The sequence below is a fragment of the Drosophila teissieri genome, chromosome 2R (genome assembly GCF_016746235.2).
Source record: "Drosophila teissieri strain GT53w chromosome 2R, Prin_Dtei_1.1, whole genome shotgun sequence".
NCBI lineage: Eukaryota > Metazoa > Arthropoda > Insecta > Diptera > Drosophilidae > Drosophila > Drosophila teissieri.
The window spans coordinates 22900920-22917401 of NC_053030.1; the positions used below are offsets into that span (position 1 = coordinate 22900920).

Below are 16482 nucleotides of genomic sequence, written 5' to 3' on the forward strand. Positions count from 1 at the left end.
GGCGCCAATTTGTCGTCGGCAGGCCGAGTGTCCTTCGGCTGTGGCCAGCGTATCCTTTGGGGTTGGAGGCTTCCGAAGCTGGCGCTCGACAGGTGGCAAAGCGTAACTTAAATTGCGGCAAACTGTTGCTCATCGAACAAGTTGATTGAACGCCCGGCCCGCCCCCTGCCTTCGCACAAGTGGGCGTTGTTGTGGGCGTGGCCCATTAGGAGCGCCTAGCTTGCCACATTACTATCCTGACCAGTCGATTGACAGGGGCACAAGTTTCATTTCACTAATTCAGTTTCGAGTTGGTTTGTATAATTGCGTAAAAGCATATAGTAAGTATGCAATTGAAGTCACTAAAAACACTCAGCTTCACAAGTTATGTTGTAAATTTAAAGTTGTAAACTTCACTTCTCACTTGACAATTAGATGTTCGACTTTATTTAAGAGCTTTGAAAAGTATTTATTTAAGTTCGCGTGGAACTTGAACAACATTTGCAGTTGTTTACCCTACGAAGAGCTGGAGCAATCTGATTTTGAAACTCGTGATGCTTCCATTGGATCACTCGATTTGACTGCGGTGATTAGGCGCTTTTTAGCGTTGAATTGAACTTTTTGCTTATTTATTTGCTAATTATTATTACGTGGCGCGCACACTCGACTCGACTCGAATTGCCAAGTGGGCTAGTCACTGATTCAGCGTAATTACGAATGGCCAGCGGCACTGGAATTCGCGGATCGTGGCTCGGTGGGTGGGGGTTGGGGGTATGATCATCTGGAGTCCAGATGGGTAGCACACGTTCTCTGTGGTTGGGGTAGGCGGGCTGGAGCTGTAGAGGAGCACACAGACTGATTACTCTGCTGTTAGCCAGAGTGTCTGCGGTACGGAGCGATACTCGCGCACTGGAACACCCTGGGTATTATTCACCGGATGATCGCTGGGTGTGCGTTGCTGAACTATTTGGCCGCAGAGCCGGCATAACATAACTGTAACCCGACATCGAATTTCCTAGCCAAGCCGCAAACTACGTCATTGGCTCCACACTGCAGTAAACTGCAGTAAACGGTGGGCGCGATATTTGAATGGATTCATCGCGCATCCGCGTTGGAAATGTGCGCTGAGCTTATCGCAACGTCTTGTGATTATAGAATTCAGGAAAAACATATAGTTATAGAATAAATGCTAGCATCACTTTGAAATCAAATTTAAAATGCGCGCGCACTTTGCTTTGCATCATACAAGTTTGAATATACTGCACTTTCACATTCAGTATTTTTGTGTCTTCCCTTTTTAGTATAAGATCCGATTTGGTCACACTAGGGTGCCATTCGCACAAATGCGTTAGCAAAACAAATAAATTGTTGTTGAATTGTTAGAACTTAGGAAACACAATTAAGTAACTGAATTATCGAGGCAATGCGGCTGACAAAGCTGTGGCAGAACCGCTCGCCCGGCGACCGCCACTTGAGCACATATTTCTGCTTTGCGGCAGTGCGCCTCCTGCTTGTCTTTGTGCCCCAACTGGGCTACGTGCATCCGGATGAGTTCTTCCAGAGCGTGGAGGTGATGACTGGTGAGGATTGGCTGAGGATCCACCGACAAAGGTAGCTTATCCACCTTATCCACTTTACAGGTGATCACTTCCGGCTGGAGCACACGCGCACCTGGGAGTTCAACAACTCGCTGCCGGTGAGGTCGATTGTTCTGCCCTTCGCCCTGCTCCGGATTCCCTGGAGCTTCTACGAGTTCCTTGCCGAGTGCCTGAAGGTTTGGTGGCAGCTGGAGCTGCTGGGCACCTACACCTATGTGGTGTTCCCCCGGCTGATTTACACCCTGATCTCCTTCAGCAACGACTACTGTTTGTACCGCATTTGCCGACTGTATGGACTCCGATTCGAAATCCGGCTCTTGGCCATGGGTAGCTCCTGGATTCTGCTCGTCTTCGGCACCCGCACCTTCTCCAACAGCCTGGAAATGGCCATGTGCTCCTGGCTGCTCTGTTTGGTATCCGAATGCATGCTGCGCACGAATACAGTGGTGTACAAGAAGGAGTTCCTCGAAGAGAAGTACGACAAGGCGGAGTCCATCAGCGAAAGAGTGCGCATTTGGAAGCTGAAAAACTCCCTACCGGCGCACAATCTGCAGCACCTTATGGCCATGTCAACCATTTGCGTGGCTGGAGTGTTTAATAGGCCTACATTCCTGCTCTTCGGAGCACCCATGGTCTTCTTTTGGCTGCTGCGCGGCATGGGAACCAGGAGCATCACCTTCAGGGACTTTAATCTGCGCATTGCTCTCTTCTGCTTGTGCGCCCTGCCTGCGCTAGTATTCTTTATATTCTGCGACTCGCTGTACTACCAACACTTGACCCTCGGAGAACTGCACATGATGCACTTGAGCATCGACAACTTTGTCTTCACGCCCTGGAACTTCATTAAAGCCAACCTGGATTCGGCACAGACGGCCAGCCACGGAGTCCACCCGTGTTATGTCCACCTGATGGTCAACATGCCAATGCTGTTTAACGTCCTTGCCTTGGCCTCGCTGGGAGCCTTTGCACAGCTGCTGCTCAGATTCTTCCGGGCGGAGTACCAGGTGCTGCCGCGCTTCCAGAGCATCGTGTCATTGATGTCGGGGGCCATATTTGTGCCCCTCTTCTTTCTTTCTCTAATCAACCACCAGGAACCCCGCTTTCTGTTGCCAGTCACATTTCCCCTCATTCTGCTACATGCGCCCAAACTAATCACCGGATTTAGTGCAAAGTATCCCTTCCAAAAGGACCACCCGCTCTTACGCTTGTTCTACGACAAACTGCTGTCCAGCAAAGCTTCTGGTCCCTACCTGCTGAAGATCTGGTACGTAAGCAATGTGGCGCTGACCCTATTCTTTGGCTTCATCCACCAGGCGGGCGTTTATCCCTTGGCAACGGACATTTCACATGTGATTGCCACTAAGCCGGCAGCAACGCACGTTCATCTTATAACATCGCACATATACAGCCTGCCCTTGCACCTGATCAACATTCCCAGCTCCAGGGTACTGCACTTCAACCGCCAGACCCACCAGCGTTATCGTCGCCCAAGAGACTTCTATATGTACGAGTACGGAGGCCTACCATTGGAATCCCTGCTGCAGAAGGTGAAACTCATCAGTGGGAGCTGCGAGGTGAAGCAGTCGGGACCAAGTCGGCGGCGCTACAAACTTTACTTGGCCATTCCGGCGTCACTAAGTGCAGAACTTCACGAGGCTCTAGTGCACTCCAATGCCACCAGCTACCTTAACTTCGAACTGCTAAAGGTGTTCTACCCACACCTCTCCACGGAGGCATTCCCCCGACTTCAGGGCAGGCATCCGTGCGATGTGGATGCTCCTCATTGGGCGTACGATGATCTTCGGGGCACTTGTGCCGCAGAGCAGCTACCCGCGTTTAGTTTTGCCTACCTAAATAAGCAATTCAGCTCCTTCGTCCATCAACTAGGACTGGCGCTCTACGAGATCGACGTGACGCGCAACAAGCCTCGTTCCGTATTACTAAAGAAAGCTTCACTGACGGAAACGCCAGCGTAGTGTTTACTCTTTGGCCAATCCAAGTGCCTTATACCAAAGTTCTAGGCTAAGATTATTGTAATTTAAGTTTCGTCGAGCACAACTTTCGCAAACAAAAAACCATTGTAAAGCTTGACTTTTGTAAACATTCTTAATATGTGCACAACGAACATGATACCTTAAATATGGCTAGTCATTACCAAATATTCACTTGATCTTAAGATCCATTCCATTAACTAACATATAAGGACAATAAGGGACAGAGTGACCACAGATAAATAGAGCAGCCAAGCTTTAAATCCTATCTAGAGGTGAGTTTGATCTTCGCCAGAAAAACACTAAACATGAGCCATCTAACAATCAGTAACCAGAATCGTAATTCTGTCCATTTCAGTTGTCGAGCGCTGGGAAATAGTAATCCATTTGACACGCCGTTGGCTCTTAATTCCGAACAAACATCTGAGGCGTGGGGCGCGGCATCCGCGTTCATTGAACGTTACCCGGCAGAAATCTCGTTGCGGACGCAATTGTGTTCTGATTTAGATTTGGTGTGTTTGGGCCGCCTAAGCCGTAAACCCGTTTTGGCAATGAGGCGACAATTGGCCTATAAAATGCTGGACCATTTTGGCCAACAGCATCAGTCTCCGACGAACCAACCAAACCAATCAACAAAATCAACATGAAGGTATGTTACACTTGCCCATTCGGGATGTTCAACCACTAAAGGATACTCTCTTCCCTTCGTCCAGTTCCTCATCTGCTTGGCCCTCTGCATCGCCGCCGCCCAGGCTGGCTTCATTGCCGCTCCGGTGACCACTTATGCCGCTGCTCCAGCCTACGCCGCCGCCTACACTGCTCCCGTGGCCACCTATGCCGCTGCAGCACCAGCCTACTCCACCTACGCCGCCGCTGCTCCTGCCATCTCCACCTACGCCGCCGCTGCTCCTGCCTACTCCACCTACGCCGCCGCCGCTCCTGCCTACTCCACTTACGCTGCCGCCGCTCCCGCTTACACCGCCTCGGTGTACGGTGCTCCGGCTTACACCGCTCCGGTGGCCACCTATGCTGCTGGTGCCGCGTACGCCGCTCCCGTCACCACCTACTCGGCTCCGGCCATCGTCAGCCCCTTCCTGAAGAAGAAGTAAACGCGCACCACCATTCAGACATCCAAACGATCCGATAAACTAAATAAAACGCCAATCTAAGCGAGATCTTACAACTAAACTTTGTACTAATCAGCGGTCTAAGGCCATCTGAGGGTGGAGAAGTTTCAGGAGTAAACTTCAGTTAAATTGGCTACAGATAGTTTCTTTATTAACGCCTGTTAAATGCCCTAAACATATTGAAACGCCACTATAGCTACAGTTTTCTTAAGATCTAAGGAGTGCTACAAGCGAGATACAAAACAAATCGCATATTCGAGATGTGGGACACGCGATGTTAGATGGGCTCAATGGAGATTGTGGCTCAGATACATGGGACTCTTCGGCGCGTCGACCTCCTCGAAGTCAAAGTCCTCGGATTCGTCCTGGTTCCAGCGCACCGTGCGATCACTACTGAATGTTTTCGGATCGGTGGAGTTGCGGGGAGAAAAAGCAAGTTCAGAATATATAGACTTTGTCGCTGTGAACACAATAAGAATTTGTGTGTGATTGGTTGGTTGGTACTCTGTCCCTGGCATGTGCTCAAGATTCGATCAAATTAATCAAAAAACCAAATCAAAATCAAGTCAAAGCAAAAAACAAACTCATTGCCAACAGAATACGGTTAATAACGTTGGTAGAACCTGTTCAAGCCGGCCGCTGGCGGAGGAGGGGGCGGAGGGGCGCCCCTGGGCGGCGTGCGTCGGGCGCTGCAAGATGGAGAAAATCGTTAATCGTTGTTATTGGGGGAGCTCCCATTAGCCCATTGTTTGAGGTGTCACAGAAATCTCAGAGCTTATCTCTGGTTACTTTGATAAAAATAACTTTTCTGATGAATCACCTTCGTTATGGTGCCGATAGATTGGTTTCTTTCATTCACAGATTGATGTATCTCTCGCATGATCTCGAGATTTCTGCTACACACCCACATCCGAAGTCCCACAGACTTACGCCGCCACGTCCGCATCCAAATGGCCTCCAGCACCGTATGCATCGCTATCGTCCAAGTCGAACTCATCGGTGCCGGTGCGTTGGCTGCGTTGGTGATACAAAGTTGGTTAGTGCTCTATGTCAAAGCAGAATAGCTGAGCTAATGGGTTGGGTGAGTAGTTGGTGGTTGGTGGTTGAGTGGGTGGTGCAGTGGACTCTAAACTGGGTGGGGTCTCTTTCAGGGTTGCGGGACTGAGGCACTCACAGGCGCTGATTCCGCTTGTTGACAATGTCCTGCACAGCTCGGGCGGTCAACGACACCTTGCTCTTGAGACGCATCGGCGTCCGGGGCATCGGAATGGCGGCCGGAATGTCCGGATTTACGCTGAGCACGGGAGTTATGGGTCGCCGGACCGCTTCACTGCTAGCTCTATCCGCATTGGTACTACGTCTGGCATGCACAGAGGGGGCAGAGAGTGAGATTGGGGGGCGGACCTCGAGGAGGATCGTTCGGGATCGTCAAGCGGCACTTACAACTTCGGCTTAGTACGGAGATTGGAGCGGAGGCTGCGCGGATCGGGCCTTTGTTCGGGACTGACACTGGACTGGTTCTGAACCTGGTTTTGGGTCTGCGCTTGCCAGCCCCTGTCGTCGTGGGCATCCTCAAAGTCGAACTCTTCAGTGCCCTGGCGGCGACTTTGAGTAAGTGCGGCGGAGGGAGAGAGAAGTCAGAAGAGCTAAGAGCCACTAAGGTGGGTGGGTGAGGGACCTTGACTTACAGGGGCGTCTTGACCTTATTGCGCGACTGCCAAATATTGAGTATCTTTCTAGTCTGACTGCTCTCGCGCTCTCGCTCACGAGAGTTGGCCCTACTGGGTCCGCTGGATGAGCCCCAATTGTCATCCTCGGGATCGTGGCGCCTGACACATGCAACGTGGTGAAATGAGATGCGGTGGCTCATCCAACGATAGCTACTCACAGTTGCTGCCGACTGCGGCTGCGCACCGGCGTGTTCATGGCGGACGCATCGCGGCCCCGGCTCAATTCCCGCTCCCGACTGCGCTGGTCCCGCTCTCGCACCCGCTCCCTGTCCGAGTCCTGGCGTCGCTGTGCCGGCGGCTGCTGCTGCTGTTGCTGTCTCGCCGGGCTGGAGTCTTCGTCAGCGAGGTCAAGGGTTTCCTCAGTGGCCGTCCGTCTTCTGCAAGGGTAAGCAGTTGCAGTCAGTAGGGTCATAGCTTGGGTTAAGTGCCTAGGAATCCATCGAGAGGCATCCCACTTACAATGGTGGCTTCGGTCTCGCCGTACTGCTGGTGCTCCTCTCCCGGCTCTGGGCCCTCTTGCCGCTCCGTCCACTGGTCGCCGAACTGCTCGTCCGCTGCTTCTTCCGGCCGCGACTCCCGCTCCGCTGCTCCTGCTCCGGACTCCGGTCGCTCCTCCGGTGCCTGGCCTTGCTGCGCGACTGGGCCGCCTGCATCACATTCAGCCGTGTCTGGACCGTGATCAGGTTGAGGCCCACCGGAGTGCCGATGGCCCAGAGGAGCAGTGTGAGGAAGATGAAGAAGGACAGGCCGTTGATGAAGTCCACCATGTTGCGGCAGAGGAAGGTGCGGCTGGCGTCGAAGGTGTCGTAGAAGGGTCGGCACTTGGTGGTGGTGTCGCCCAGCTGGGACTCCATGGTGGCCTTGCTGGTGGTCAGGTAGGCCTTCATACTGTAGCCGGAAAATACTTGTGAATATTCGATATATAATATGTTCATATATATAAAGCAGTCAGCCTTAAACAAAACTTTGAATGGAATTTATTTAATGTGTTTAAGTATTTAAAATATGCTCAACCATTGCTTTTGAATAGTATCACTGCCTATTATAATAATAAAACACTCGAAATACAATTGTATTGTTTATTTGGCATATCGCCTGAGGAGCTCAGTGCTGCTTAAGTGGCTGCAACAATTTTGAAACTCAGTCCCAACTGCACAGGGAGTCCAGTTGGCCTAAGAGGATAAAGGACGAAGATAAAGGATATTAGGGCCAAATGCTTAGCATTCCTGCCCCAACATTTCAGCTATCATAAGTGAGGTTGAGTGTTCGTGTGGCAGACGTAAGTGGACACTTGGAAAAACACTAAAAATGCAATCATGACACTTGGCAAACTTAATCAAACGATTAGGACTTTCAATTATCTGATAAAGCCGGAAACTATGTGCTCTGCTCCCGAGTGCACAACTGCAGTTGTTTGAGTTGTTTGTTTATCCGCTGGTAGGGAAAGAGCAACACAATAATACAACTCAAACATGCAGACACACAGACAGACAGACAGACAGAGGATTCAGCACAATTCAGCAAGAGCCGCAGGCGTTCGCAAGGGCAAAGTGGTTAAATGGCAGACTTTCTAAGGGGGAAACTATCGGGCCAAATTGCTGTGACTTGGCCGCAATTAGGAACAATAATTCTGGGTCTCTATTTACAAAATCAGTGTTAGTTAAACTATTGAAATGTAGAACTACTATCTCACCGATCCGTGTAGGCCCGCGTCATGTTGTGGCAAATCTCGCCGGCCTTGTTCTCCAGGTAGCTCTGGATGCTCTTGAGGTGGTTCAGCGTCTGGTTGACCTGCTTGGCCCAGGGATCGCGCTGCAGCTCCAGGGCCGTCAGGTGGTAGAGGATCTCGTTCTGCAGGTTCTCCAGCGGCTGAAGTATCGAGGCCTGCAGCCGCTTGGAGCGGCTGCCCAGTGTGGTCATGCGCGAGGAGGTGGCCACGTCCTGGATCTGGCGACACAAAGCGGATAAGTGAGTGGATATGAATGCGATATTATGCCGTTCACGTAGTCCTCGCACTCCCACTGCCCAGCTACCCAGCTCGTTTTAATTGAAACTAATCAGGGGGTGGCGCACTCACCTGCAAGGCCACCCGCTGCATCTGATCAATGAACGTGGCCAAATCCTTCTCGGGCGTGGGCGCACCCACGCTGCTGCGGTACGTGGTCAAATTGAACGAGGACGTCTGCAGCATGTTCTCCAAAATGTTCTGCACGGACTGCGTGAGCGAGAGGAGCGTGCGCCCGGACACGGAAATGGCATCGATGGCGGTGGACACTTTGGGGAACTGCCTCAGGTCGGCGATTTTGCTGGTGTTCACGAACGCATCCAATTGAAAGACATTGTACGATGCTTGATTTTGCTCGCAGCCCCTGTGTTGTGTCAAAGAAGCGTCAAAAGATTGGCCGGAGCTGGTTTGTTGGGTCCGGAAACCCCGTTTATGCCCACAATGTCTACGGGGTGGGTGGGTGTGAGGTTGGGTGGTGCAGGGTGCAGGGTACTGAATGCAGGGTGCAGGATGCGTCCCTGCAAAGTCGGCAGTTTATGCCCCTAGTCTATCTCCGCCTCCACAGCTCCACATCTCTGCCGCCTGCATGTGCATTTTGTAGCTGCTCGGATAATTGGAATCGTGCTTAAAATTTGCGGTTACAAGTGGGTGGCAGTGGGTGGTGCTGGGTGGCAGAGGGTGCTCGGTGGTTGGTGGTTGGTGGGTGGCGGTCGAGTGGGTGGTGCGTGCGGCTGGTTGAATTGGCATTGGTGTGTTCCCTGCAAAATTGAGTGCCATGTGGCTAGCAAATTTCACTGGGCTTTCAAAACTTTGTGGCGCAGAGCCGACTGCTCTGTTCCCTGGCCCTCGCTCTGTGCTGGGCCGGACCCTTGAGTTCCCAACGGAATGGATGGGGCTTGGAAGCCGAGCAAGTTGGAGAGCAAGTGCGTTGCGGTTGTCCAAGTTTCAGTTGGGAAAGTTTGGGAGTGGCAACAATAATCACAGAAATGGGTAATCACAGTGGAATCGATTAGGAGCTTTTGGCAGGCACTCGATTGGCTCACGAGGAGATTCCGCAAAGTGCAGTCCAGCGTTTCGGAAAGGGAATAATGGAACCCAGAAATTAAAGAAACCCAATATGGCTTAAAGAGGGAACAATGAGCTGGAGTTTGGGCCTAGTTAACCATTTTAGAAATCCCAGAGAACTCGAGATTCGCTCGTTAAAAAACATTTTACTCTGCCTGCCTAATTTCCCTGCTAACTGCGAATCGATACAACCATAAAAACTGGCGAATGTTCAATGTTCATTTTTCCCACGGAGAGCAGGGAAAATCGGTCTCTGGGGGCAATCAAAATTACAGGCACGTACAGTATCAAAGTAATTGGATAGCCAAATTCGTTACTTCGACGCTGGCATGCTGGGCTTTAACACTGACTACCTGGGAACTCCGGATACACACGTGTGGTTAGTGGACTTGGACTCACCTGAGGGCCTGGCCCAGACCCACGTTGACCACCGACCGATTGACGCCGACAGGACGCAGCAGCTCGCCGATGATCCCGGTCTGTGGCTCCCGGGCGTATGCGTAACCCGGCTTATCCAGCAGCTTACCCAGCATGCTGTAGTCCTCGTCGTACAGAGATCGGCAGACAAAGACCTCGGCATTGCCGCCCACGGCCAGGGAAAAGACCCCGAAAATGGTGAGACCAATGCTGGCCAGACAGATGAGCAGCACGGCGATGAAGAAGACCACGCCGGACTTGGCGTTCGACTCGCAGAGGAAGCAGCAGTAGGACATCAGCATGAAGAGCATTACCCAGACAATCACCGTGCCGGCAATCCAGCCCACGCTCCAGTAGGCGTCCGCCCACTCCTTCAGCTCGTTGTAGGCGGGCTGCAGGGAGGACCAGGTGCCCTCCAGTCGCTGCAGCAGTCCATTTACCGTCGAGGTCAGCTGCTGGGCATTGACAGTCGTCCGGTGGCGAATGCTCGCCAACTGCTCCAATGTATCTGCAGGCGAGTAAGAGTAACGTAAGAGCCAATTCAATTAGCATCCACAGACCAGAACCCGATGACACTAATTAATATTGGGCGCTAGACTTGAGCAACTTATGTGGCTACACGGAGAGAAACGCGAAGTGCACTTCTCTCAGGAGGCCTGCCAATGTTATTGTATGTATAGACCTATGAAATATAAAGCCTTTATCTAGCAAGCAATTATTTCTTAAGTCATGGATCTATATAATATTTTCATTGCTATTTTTCCTGTGCACTCAGCTGAATGTTTAGGAAATTGCATTGCCGGATTCCTGGGGCTGCCGAGATGGGGGACAGGATGGGAAGGCCGACACCTGTGCCATTGATTGAATTGCACACTTAGCCAGTTGGCATAATTGAGTTTGGGCCCGGTCACAATATGGATTTAGATGTAGGGCGGGCGATTAGGCGGCCCCCTTTTGTTTTGATTGCTGTACTCACAGTTCCGCTCATAAGCCGTGTCATGTTTAACTTGTTGCGGGAAATTGCTGAAAATGGAACGTGACACGCCAACTTCCGATGTCAGATTTTTGACAGTGGCACCGAATTCAATTTCGCCCAAGTAGCGCATTCGGAAGATGCTCTGGTCCTCTTGCAGCTGACAAATTGTCGGCGATGTCGGCGATGTCGGTGATGTCGTCGTGCCGTTGTCCAGGAAATGAGATATGGCGGTTGGAATTAGAAAAACAGTGAGGTCCGAGGGAAAACCGGGAAAAACCCGGGGGAAAGGAAGTCGGAGTACAAATTATTTATACGTTGAACTAGAAAGAAAGGCTGGCCGCGGGGCACCGAGACTGCGAATACCCTTGCAGAGCACTCACGTGGCAATAAGTATGAACTGGAGCATGATGAAGGTCCTTCAAGAAGTGGCACATATTGTAGCATACTCTTGAACAGCCTTCAATCATTTTTATGAGCACGTGATTTCCATGAATATTGAATATTCTCCACACACTATCTGCAAGAGTATCCACAATCCAGGAGCAGCACAATGGAGCGGCACAGAGCGAGGAGACTTACAGTTTTCAGGGCGTCGACGACGCCGTTCTCCTCGAAGCTGCGTATACGCAACGTGTCGCAGAGCGGGCGGTCGCGGTACGTGCACTGGCGCTGCAGCACGGACAGCTGGATCTGCAGCTCCTCCATCCTGGCGGCCGCCTCCTGGGAGAGCTTCAGGGCCCTGCCCACCGTCTCCTGCAGCATGAGCACGCGGTAGATGAGCTCCGCGTTCGCTGACAGCGACAAATGCACGAAAATATTATTATTTGCAGCGTTATTGTAGCGTCCTTTATTCGGGGATCCGTGGGTGGATAGCAGGCTTGGGTTTCAGCTTGGATGTGGGTTTGGGCTTGGGATGGGTGAGTCAAGCAGTAGCTGTAGCAGGAGCAGGAGCCATTCCAAATTACACATTGTGTTCGATGGCGAACATAATGGAGTTGTCATCTTGGCAATTGTGTAGGAAGACTTTCGCCGGATCCGGCTGCCTCCGTTTGCATTCCCCTAATGAAATTGGGCGCAAACAATCGTTTTCGCCGAGAAACCGCTGCCAACTTATTTACCGATGGCCTGCGTTGCGGGACTCCAGTGGGTTTTGATTTTTCAGATTGTTTGTTCCCGAGTGGAGGCCACTGCAGTTTTGACAACAGCCATGTGGGGATAATATGATGTATACTCTCTATAAATTAATAACATTGCTAGCTTTTAAAGACGATTAGGATTTCAAGCTGTCCGCTCAACAGAGCGTCCGTTCATCACCGAACTTAGCAAATGCGCTTAAAATCAATGACACGCAACCACGAATGAAATTGAGGGGGAATAGTGGATTGTTTAAGCCTAAACTCAAAGGTCGCACCCTTTTGGGCCGTAATTTATTGTGGCTGCTTTATTGTCATGTTTGGCCAATATGGGTGGTGGGTGGTGTTTGGTGGTGCGTGGGCCTACTGACCATGCACCAGCGGCGGAATTTGGGTCAAGTCCGCAAGCAGACAATCGCATGGCCATCGCTTCGCAGAGCCGCACAGGGCAGCGCATGGGGAGCACTTAACCATCCGTACTCGTACTCACCCAGGCTAAGTGTCGTCAGTGAATCATACGCCAGCTCGAGGCCAGTGTGTGCGGATATTTCCGATTGAATCGGCTCGCCAAGGAGAACATCCACGTCTGCGGGAGAGAGAGGCGCACAATAAATTCAGACATCTAAATCGCAGTGCGGGAAAAGTTGCAGCATAATGCACGGATCGAAGGCTATAAAATGGGCGGGAGTTCGAACTCAAGTGCTCGGCGACACAAAGTTGGCCAACTTTGCCGACTTGGGCGACTTTGCAGACCGACTGTCTGAATGACTACTGACCTTCCAGGTCTTTGACGACCCGCTCCACGGAAACGTGGAAGCCATTATCCAGTTTCTGCTTGATTTGTAGATGCGTGTCCTTCAGGAAGACCTCCACGTCGTGCACGGCTGACTTGACCATCTCGGGCGTCATCTCGATTCCGGCGGACAAGCGGCTGTTGGCGTAAAATATGCTGAAGTCGCTCAGCCTGCAAAATGGCCAAATGGCAAAATGGGTTTCCCCGGCATTTACTCTCCATTGCCCCCAAAAGTTAAGCACCAAGTTTGAACGCACGTCAGCAGGATGAAGACGATCCACAGGGTGACCAGTCCGGCGCTCTTGCGGCACCGCAAGCTCTCCTCCAGCGACTCGTCGCGGATGTGACAGGGTGCATTCCGAATGTGGTCCACCTCCTCCTGGGTGGAGCGCCGTCCGCAGCACCAGGCACACGTGGCAATCAGGGGAACCAGGGCCAGGATGGCGAACACGCTCATCAGGGCAATGAAGCCGGACTCGATTTTAATGGCCTGCGATGGGAAAGAGAACTCTTAGGATTTGACCAGGACTCGGCTATACAAGCACTCACATTGGAGGCGAAGTCCAGCAGGCTGGTGTTTTTGTGTAGAACATCGCGTATGGAATCTGCAATGTTACAGTCGTACAATTAATCATGGTGATACCCTAGTGACCTAATCTGCCTCTGGATAAAAACTATCCCTGCCTGACTTGCATGTAACCCCAACTCCGCTCATTGTTCCATATAAAACACTACGTACAGAAAATTATAAATTTAAGCAATACATCGCGGCTGCCGTTTATTGCAGGAGGGGCTCTGAAGCATCGCTGGACAACGGATCCACCTGCTCCTCGTTCAAGTGCTGGATGACCACCACGTTGCAGAGATTGGCCTGCACCAAGGTACGGGTGTCCGACTCGACGAGCTCCTGTCGCGGAAAGGCGGTCATCAGGACGAAGCTCCGGTCGGAGAACTCGGGTCTGGCCAGTCGTGCATACCGATACAGATCCCCCACGTTGTGGTCGACATTGAAGCGTCCGGCCACGCGACTCCCATCCGCCATCCTCAACTGCACGGTGGTCGTGGCGGCCCGTTCGTTGAGCTGAAGGCTCTGGGGCTCAACGGGCATGGGGCCAGCGACGAATGTTTGAGGGGAGGGGCTGTTCAGCGGTCTGCCGGGTCCCATGAACTGTTTCCGGGACAAGTGACGATAGGACTCGTTGGTGTGATCCTGCACGCTCAGCTGCACTCTGGGCACCCGGAGCATTTCCTCCGGGAAATCCCCCCTCAAAATGGCGCGGAGAAATCGCTCGTTCTCGGGCAGTGCGTACAACCTCAACGAGCCATCGTCCAGGGAGAATCCCTCCGACCAGAGGTGCAGGACCACTATGGTGTGCTCGTCGTCCGTTGGCTCCGTATCCGAATCCTCGGTCGCGGATCGCAGAGGGGGATTGATGGGATGGGCGCTGCCCAACCGATTGCCATGGCCCCAGACCCGCAGACTCCGGTCGCTGTCGTTGTTGGTCAGAGCCGGCGTGGAGCTATTGATGTTCACCCGCCTGCCCGCCGCCGTGTCGTGGTCGGAGCTGTCCGATGCCTGGTAGCCGTCATGGTCGCCCTCCTTCCGCCGGGATATCTCGCTCAGCAGCGAATGGAGATCCCGATTGCTCTGACTCGACTGCGACTGCTCGGAGGACTTTTCGGGCTCCTGCTTTTTGGAAACCGCCTCCGACTCGTAGGAGCTGCTGGCTACCTCCAGGGACCAGTCGTTGGAGCTCAGGTACTGACGGGCCACCTCCTCGCGCACCCCATGCCGTTCCATGAAAGTGCTCAGCTTCTGCTCATCGGTCATCTGGGCAGGACGGACAACTCTGGGGCTGTTTCGACGGATTGAATTTAGAAACACATGTCGTCCGAAGGGCGATCACTTTAACTAGGCCGACTGTGTCTTTGGCTCGTTCCGAGAGTCCTTGTGGCAGCCACAGCCTCTCGCCCAACATGCATTTTTAATGGCCAAAGGGTCAGGGACGAGGCTGTGAACACTTGGGGATTAGTGCCATTGGAACTATTTAAGTCCTGCTTGTTTTAAACGCAGTACAAAGCCTTTGAGCACTTGGAAAAATCGGTATCGGTAAAACTTCATATAAAATGTCCTTTGCTTGTATAAGCCATTAAAGCATCATCAGAACTCCATTGCTTATAAAGAAAATCCGATAAAAGAGCTAAATCGCTGAAATTTATGTAGACACTAGTTTTTCCCTGTGCACGATTTATTTGAGGTCTTCCGTCTGTGCTGAATAACTTGCCCACCTATCAAAGGCTCTCCTGAATTTACATCTCTAATGCCTTCATTGTCGGCAAGCAGACGTCCTGAATACCAGACCACCAGCCCACCCAGCAACCCTTTCCCCGATGTCCTTCGGTGCCCACACAAGGATGGGGGGCACAAGGATGCAGGGACACGCCCACTGAGGAGGCGGACATGGGGGACTTACCCAGCGGCAATTCCTCGGGCGTGATAAGCGATAAAAATTCACTAACGTAGGTGAATATAAATGGTCCTGGCGCAATGTCCATGCCTGGTATGCTGTAGGTAAAAAATGTGGCTGGCGTCGTTGTTGGCGGCGCCGTTGTTGTTGTGGCTAATGCTATTGTGGATCCGGCCAGGGCGGACGTGGTTGGTCCTCCAAGGGATGCGAAGCCCGCCGCCATCGCTGCGGATGACGAGGACATAATTGTTGTTGCGGCTGGCGTTGGCAGTGTTAGATTGCGCTGGTCCATCTTCGGCCGGATGGCTTGGTCCTCCGCCCTGCGAATGAATTAATGCGGAACAGGCATGGCCATGAATAGTCGGGAATGATGCGGATGAGCGGAGGAACGGAGCGAAGCACAGCCGTATCGGGCCAAACAAAAACCAAACACTCACATGGGGCCCCCCGAGAATGCTGTAAAATATTCCCGGAATTTTATGTTCCAATTATGCATTCATATGTATGTTCCTACGCTTCGGGTTCGGGGCTCCAAAAACACCCAAGTAACTAGCCGGGCCCCTAGTAACTCAGCAAGATTATGTGACATTCGCCAAATTAATGAATATTGCAGCTTCGTGGGGAATGCTCGCATTTTCCCACACAAATTGTTTCTGCGGGACCCAAAATGTTGTTTATTAAATACAAAGTGAGCTGACCCCATTGTTCGCAAGCTTTCAGCGCTCTGCCAGTAATCTCCATCAGATTACGTATACGCCGCGTATGCTACACATGCTGAAGTGTTGTATCATCAGGATAAGATATACAGATTTTATTAACTTGGCAACAAAACTGCTGTAAAACATATAAAATATTTGTATAATTCACCAATATTGATTACCTCTCAGAACAGTTTGGTTTGTTTTATTAACAGCATTCCCGCCAAGGTTCTGTTCCATTTAAGTGCCGTCCCTGAATGTCGCCTTGAATGCAATTCTTCACCTCTTAATTCTATTAATTTTCATTTTATTTTCGCTTTGTTGCAATCTTGTGCTGTCTTTGCCCTTTCCCAAGCTGTCAGCACACAAGCGAGCTGAAAATCGAGCTGACAATCGAGCAAACTAGCCACAGGCTCTCTCTTTCACCTCCTACAGTGCACATATCAATGGGTAATGACTTTCAAAGACTGCGAAATTACTCTTTCAGTGCTCTTCTCTTTGC

General features: G+C 51.7%; 3 protein-coding genes across 8 annotated transcripts; 1 reads left to right on the plus strand and 2 right to left on the minus strand.

The window, feature by feature from the left end:
* Nucleotides 1-1326: 1326 nt before the first annotated feature.
* LOC122615318 (GPI mannosyltransferase 4-like) lies at nucleotides 1327-4818 on the plus strand. Of its 4 annotated transcripts, none has more exons than XR_006325789.1 (3): nucleotides 1327-1559; nucleotides 1620-3843; nucleotides 3904-4211. XR_006325789.1 is itself a non-coding variant. In XM_043790357.1 (3 exons), exons 1-3 carry the CDS (start codon nucleotides 1403-1405, stop codon nucleotides 4675-4677), a joined length of 2505 nt encoding a protein of 834 aa, XP_043646292.1. In that variant the 5' UTR covers nucleotides 1327-1402; the 3' UTR covers nucleotides 4678-4818. The 4 variants fall into 4 exon arrangements, 2 of the variants coding, with proteins under 2 accessions (XP_043646292.1, XP_043646293.1); XR_006325788.1 differs by having other exon boundaries at nucleotides 3927-4211; XM_043790357.1 differs by lacking the exon at nucleotides 3904-4211 and adding an exon at nucleotides 4215-4818 and having other exon boundaries at nucleotides 1620-3504.
* Nucleotides 4819-4962: 144 nt separating this feature from the next.
* Nucleotides 4963-15574, minus strand: LOC122615317. Of its 3 annotated transcripts, XM_043790354.1 has the most exons (18): nucleotides 15289-15574; nucleotides 13364-13419; nucleotides 13072-13304; nucleotides 12798-12985; nucleotides 12512-12607; nucleotides 11468-11679; nucleotides 10889-11045; nucleotides 9895-10420; nucleotides 8503-8794; nucleotides 8119-8372; nucleotides 6885-7313; nucleotides 6584-6802; nucleotides 6384-6524; nucleotides 6139-6300; nucleotides 5870-6055; nucleotides 5626-5709; nucleotides 5319-5384; nucleotides 4963-5085 (listed from the first exon to the last, which is right to left on the minus strand). In XM_043790354.1, exons 1-18 carry the CDS (start codon nucleotides 15572-15574, stop codon nucleotides 4983-4985), a joined length of 3690 nt encoding a protein of 1229 aa, XP_043646289.1. In that variant the 3' UTR covers nucleotides 4963-4982. The 3 variants fall into 3 exon arrangements, with proteins under 3 accessions (XP_043646289.1, XP_043646290.1, XP_043646291.1); XM_043790355.1 differs by lacking the exon at nucleotides 5870-6055; XM_043790356.1 differs by lacking the exons at nucleotides 5870-6055; nucleotides 6139-6300; nucleotides 6384-6524.
* Nucleotides 13560-14725, minus strand: LOC122615320 (NSFL1 cofactor p47). Its single transcript, XM_043790359.1, has one exon. The coding sequence runs from the start codon at nucleotides 14643-14645 to the stop codon at nucleotides 13593-13595; it is 1053 nt and encodes a 350-aa protein (XP_043646294.1). The 5' UTR covers nucleotides 14646-14725; the 3' UTR covers nucleotides 13560-13592.
* Nucleotides 15575-16482: the final 908 nt, after the last annotated feature.